Genomic DNA, 4,624 nt, shown 5'->3' with positions numbered 1-4,624 from the left:
GCAGGAATTGGAATCTCCTATGACAGAACGTTATCGGAAGCTAGAAAATGTAAGTAGTAAGTACTGAGATTCTATTTCATTTAGAGTAGTCATCGTCAGTTTATAATTGTTCCTAAAACCTTAGGAAATTAAGACTGAAAGGGGAGCAAAGTATGACATTCTTTGTCTGGTACTGTTGCTGCAAGCAGTGAAGGTTGAAACCTCGGAAGAGGGAGGAGGAGGGATTCAGTTCATCAAGTATAACTTGTGAAATGATAGGAACGTTGCATGGAAATAAATCTGAAAACTTCTCTGAGTTATGTTTTCTTTTTTTTTTTTCTACCTTAGGAAGTGGAAAAGTACAGAACAGAATATAACAAACTTCGTTATGAACATACTTTTCTGAAATCAGAATTTGAACATCAACAGGAAGAACATGCACGTATTTTAGAAGAGATGAAAATTAAATATGAGACTGAGGTACAGAGAATGTTACAGTAGCTTAAAGCGTATCTGATGACAAAGCTGCTTGAACATTGTGAGAACGCTGGTACTTGATGGGTTGACAGTTTGACACCATTTCATAATGTGGTGTTTGTTTCCGTTCTCTTAATTCTCAAAACACTTTTATGACTTAGCCTAAAGCTGTCTCTGTATGTTTGTTCAGTGATGTGTTGCAATATCATTTGTGCTATTATAAGTAAGAATAGTCTTGCCTTCTGATAAATGAGAGCCAGTAGCTTTGTGTAATGCTTTTTTTAATGGCATTTGTGATGGAATTTGAGACATTACACCAATCTGAAATTAATAAGTTATCTAAGCAACGGATGTAAGTTTAGATTTTAAATTACTTATGTGGCAACTAATCCAAGAAGAAGGCAACAGAAGATATTGTTAATACCAGACAAGGGTACATTTTGCAACTAAGTTGGATCATGACAGTGGTGGTCAAAAGGATACAGAAAGCTTTGGTAACTTTATTTCAGTTGTATTAACTCTTGAATAAACCATTCATGAATTTTCTGTTTCAGAATTGGACCTTCAAAAGTGCAGCTAAATAAATTGTCAGCTTATTTATGTTTTTAATATCTGCAGGAGTGTAAATGAGTATTGCATATGTCATTTGCATATTCATTTAAGTATTTGTCTGGGAGCATATATCCTAAGATGCCAGATTTGAATGTATTAGTCCAAACATGAGACACAAATCAAAGCAATCATTACTTTCAAAATCAGTCCAAATTTGGAATGCAGTGCATTAAAAACAGAACAGTTGTCCTTCCCAGAGCTATACCCACATGCTGCTTTACAGCCTGCCTCTCCTATGGGCTTGTTGAGTTTGTGCTAGTCCTGCAGCTAATGAGCATACTTAGAGAGAATGAAACTCCTTTGAGCCCAGGGCGCAATGTGATCTAGTTTCTCTCTCTTACAGCCTTTTAAACTTTCCATGCCATTTAGCACAAGGAGGCTACAAAACCAACCTAATTCTTGAATGATGGCTCGGACTTGTCATGCAATAAGTGTTTGAATCTCCTCATGAAAGGGATTTGGAGGGCTTTTGCTGCAGAAATTGGCTTTGTTCCATAGAGATCACTGATGCAACTTCTCAAAGCACTGCCGCAGATCAGAGTTTGGACTCATCTCCAAATACCAAGAGAACTCTTACATACCTTACTTTCTCACTCTTTTGCCCCCAATATTACATTCAGTCCACGTCACTCACTTTGAAACACTAGAATCTATATATTTATAATAAGTTAGTTACAGTCTCCGGATTAGTTTGTACCTATCATACTACCTTGTTACAGAAAGTTTTTTCTTTTCTTTATTTTCTGTCTGACAGTTGGCTGTCTTGAATTACTAGCAGATTTGAGTTCTGTTGTAGTTATAGAATTGTGGAATCATAATATAAGTCAGAAGAGACATCCTTCTAGTCCAACATCCTGCTTAAAATATTGGAGTGTAATGAGATTGGGTTGCCCAGGGCCATGTCCAGTTGAGCCTTGAACATCTGCGAGGATGGAGATTCCACAGCCTTTCTGGGCAAACTATTCCAGTATTTAACCATCTTCATGGTAAACTTTTTTCCTAATACCTAACTGGAATTTCACACATTGCAACTTGTGTCCGTTGCCTCTCTTCCCATCACCATGCATGTCCTTCTCTTCCTCAAGCTGAAGAGGCATAGTTCTCTCAGCCTGTCCTTCTATGTCATGTTCCCCAACGCCCCGACCATCTTGATGGCCATGCACTGAACTTGGTCCAGTTTGTCATTAGTCTTCGTGTACTAGACACAAACTCCAGATGCAGCCTTACAAGTACTGGAAAGGGGACAAAGGATCACTTCCCTGGATCTGCTAGCTATCCTTCTGCCAGGATGCAGTTGGTCATCTTTGCTGCGAGGGTACGTGGCTGAATAATGTTCAACTTGTTGTCCACTAGGACCCCCGGATCCTTTTCCATGGAGCTACTTCCTAGGCAGTTGCCCCCAGCATGAACTGTTGCATTGGGTTACTCCATCGCAGATGCATGACTTGCTCTTGTTGAAGGGGTTCGGGTCAGCCCATTCCTTCAGGCTACCCAGATCCCTCTGAGTAGCAGTTCCCCTTTCCAGCACATTGACTATTTCCCCCCAGTTTGGCATCACCCACAAGCTTGCTGAAAGTGTACTCCATCCCATCATCCAGATCACTAATGAGGACATCAATCAGTGTTGGACCCTGTACTGATCTCAGAAAGACCCCATTAGTTACAGGCAGTCAGCTGGGCTTTGCACCACTGGTCATCATTCTTTGAGCCTGGCAGCCCAGCCAGTTTTCCACCCACTTTATCATCTGCTTTTCTGGAACATATGTCACCAATTTGGTGAGAGAGAAGACTATGGGAGACAGTATCAAAGGCCTTATTAGAATCAAGGTATACAAGATCCTCTGCCCTCTCCTTGTCTGCAGTGCCAGTCATCTCCTTCTAGAAAGCAGAGAAGTAGGTCAGGCATGATTTGCCCTTGGTAAACCTTGCTTTCCATCTCCTTGTCTTTTGTGTCTTTAGAAATGGCTTTTAAGAGTTTTTGCTTCATAACCTTTGCAGAGACTGATGTGAAACTGACTGTCCTGTAGTTATCTGGATCCTCCTTCTTGACCTTTTTGCTCTTCTTGATGATGGGTGTGCTGTCTGCCTCTTTCCAGTCATCAGGAACCTTCTCTGTTCACCATGAGTTTTCAAAGATGATAGAAAATAGCCTTGCGATGATACTAGTGAGCTCCTTCAAAATGCTTGGATCCATTCCAAGGACTTGTGTGTGTCCAGTGGATTAAATGTTCCCTAACATTTTCTTCCTCTACTCTCAGTACTGCTTTACTCACACAGACTGCTAAGGGGCTCAGGGACATCTGAGGCCTGAGGACAAGCCTTATCTGTGAAAACAAAAGCAAAAAAGGCATTGAAGAATGGGTCTGTTGACTTTCCTACTCTAAGAAAGAAAATAAATGTGAATGTAAATTCTTAATATTTTAAATGCACACTGCTGCTCTTTCCTGAATTGTGAATTGCTGTATTTGTTGCTGCCTGACACCTAACCAATGTAAAGGCTTTTATTTTTCTAATTAACAACTATCAGGTTGCAAGATTGGATAAAGATAAAGAAGAACTCCATAATCAACTGCTTAGTGTTGATCCCACGAGGGACAGTAAACGCGTGGAGGCACTCTCTAGAGAAAAGGCACAACTGCATCAGAAATTAAAAGGCTTAGAAGCAGAAGTAGCAGAACTAAGAGCAGAAAGAGACAATTGTGGTGTGCAAGCAGAAAATGTTCAAAGAGTACAAGTGCGACAGTTATCTGAGATGCAGGCTCTGACAAGGTCTCTAGAGGTAAGATTTATTTTTTTTAAAATTTTGCTTCCTTGTGGAGTGTAGTGAGAGTAACGCTTGGCCTGATAGAACTCTCACTAGAAGTCACTGATAATTTTGCCATTGACTCCACAATTTGAGTTTGTACATTTCATATTTAAAACCAAATTGTAAGTACATTGGGAGTCAGGTACAGCCAGTTCAACTCTGCAAAGGTGGAGAGCTCAACTGAGAGATTCTGTTGAATGATCTTTCTAAACATGCAAGTGATATCCATGTTTGCAGTCAGTAAGATGGTCACATCAGCACTTGTCACGTGGCTGGGGTTAGAAACTGATGACAATATATTAATAATCTGCTACAGTACATTTCTTATTCTTTCCACAAATGTCATACGATGCTTCCCTGTTTCTTTAATCTTTTCCTTGTGTGTCATCTTCTTTCTTGCCTACCTCTGGCTCTCCTTTCTCCAACACATTACTGCAATTCTTTAGTTCTTGGCTGTTGCTCTCCCTTGAAGAACCTTTGGTATTTCTGGCCTCTGCTATGTTTCCAAGGGTTCCACTGTACTCCTCATCAGTGGTCTTGAGTCCTCCTGTCAATTCTCGCTATCTCTCTAGGTAGTGAGTCTTTCCATGGAGATATCTCGCACAGTTGCAGCCTACGGATAGATGGTTCATTCTCCTTTTTACTGTTATCAGTGCTGTATACCTTTGTTACAAAACGCTCTGATCACAACTTAAAAAGAGATGTGCTGTAATATTCTTAATTTAGAAAAGTTTAAAAAAAGTCCTGCTG

At 40.2% G+C, this 4,624-nt stretch overlaps 1 protein-coding gene across 1 annotated transcript in view; it reads left to right on the top strand.

The window, feature by feature from the left end:
- CEP83 (centrosomal protein 83kDa) overlaps positions 1-4,624 on the top strand; it is a 20,049-nt gene that overhangs the window by 2,058 nt on the left and 13,367 nt on the right. The window contains exons 3-5 of the mRNA XM_009698133.1: positions 1-49; positions 328-459; positions 3,596-3,847. The exon at positions 1-49 is cut by the window's left edge and continues 68 nt beyond it. Coding sequence (XP_009696435.1) covers positions 1-49; positions 328-459; positions 3,596-3,847 — 433 coding nt within the window. The remainder of the gene's footprint in view (positions 50-327; positions 460-3,595; positions 3,848-4,624) is intronic.

Source organism: Cariama cristata, unplaced genomic scaffold (genome assembly GCF_000690535.1).
Source record: "Cariama cristata isolate BGI_N322 unplaced genomic scaffold, ASM69053v1 scaffold6024, whole genome shotgun sequence".
NCBI classification, from domain to species: domain Eukaryota; kingdom Metazoa; phylum Chordata; class Aves; order Cariamiformes; family Cariamidae; genus Cariama; species Cariama cristata.
Note: the sequence above shows the minus strand (reverse complement) of the source record. Positions and strands in the feature narration are given on the sequence as shown.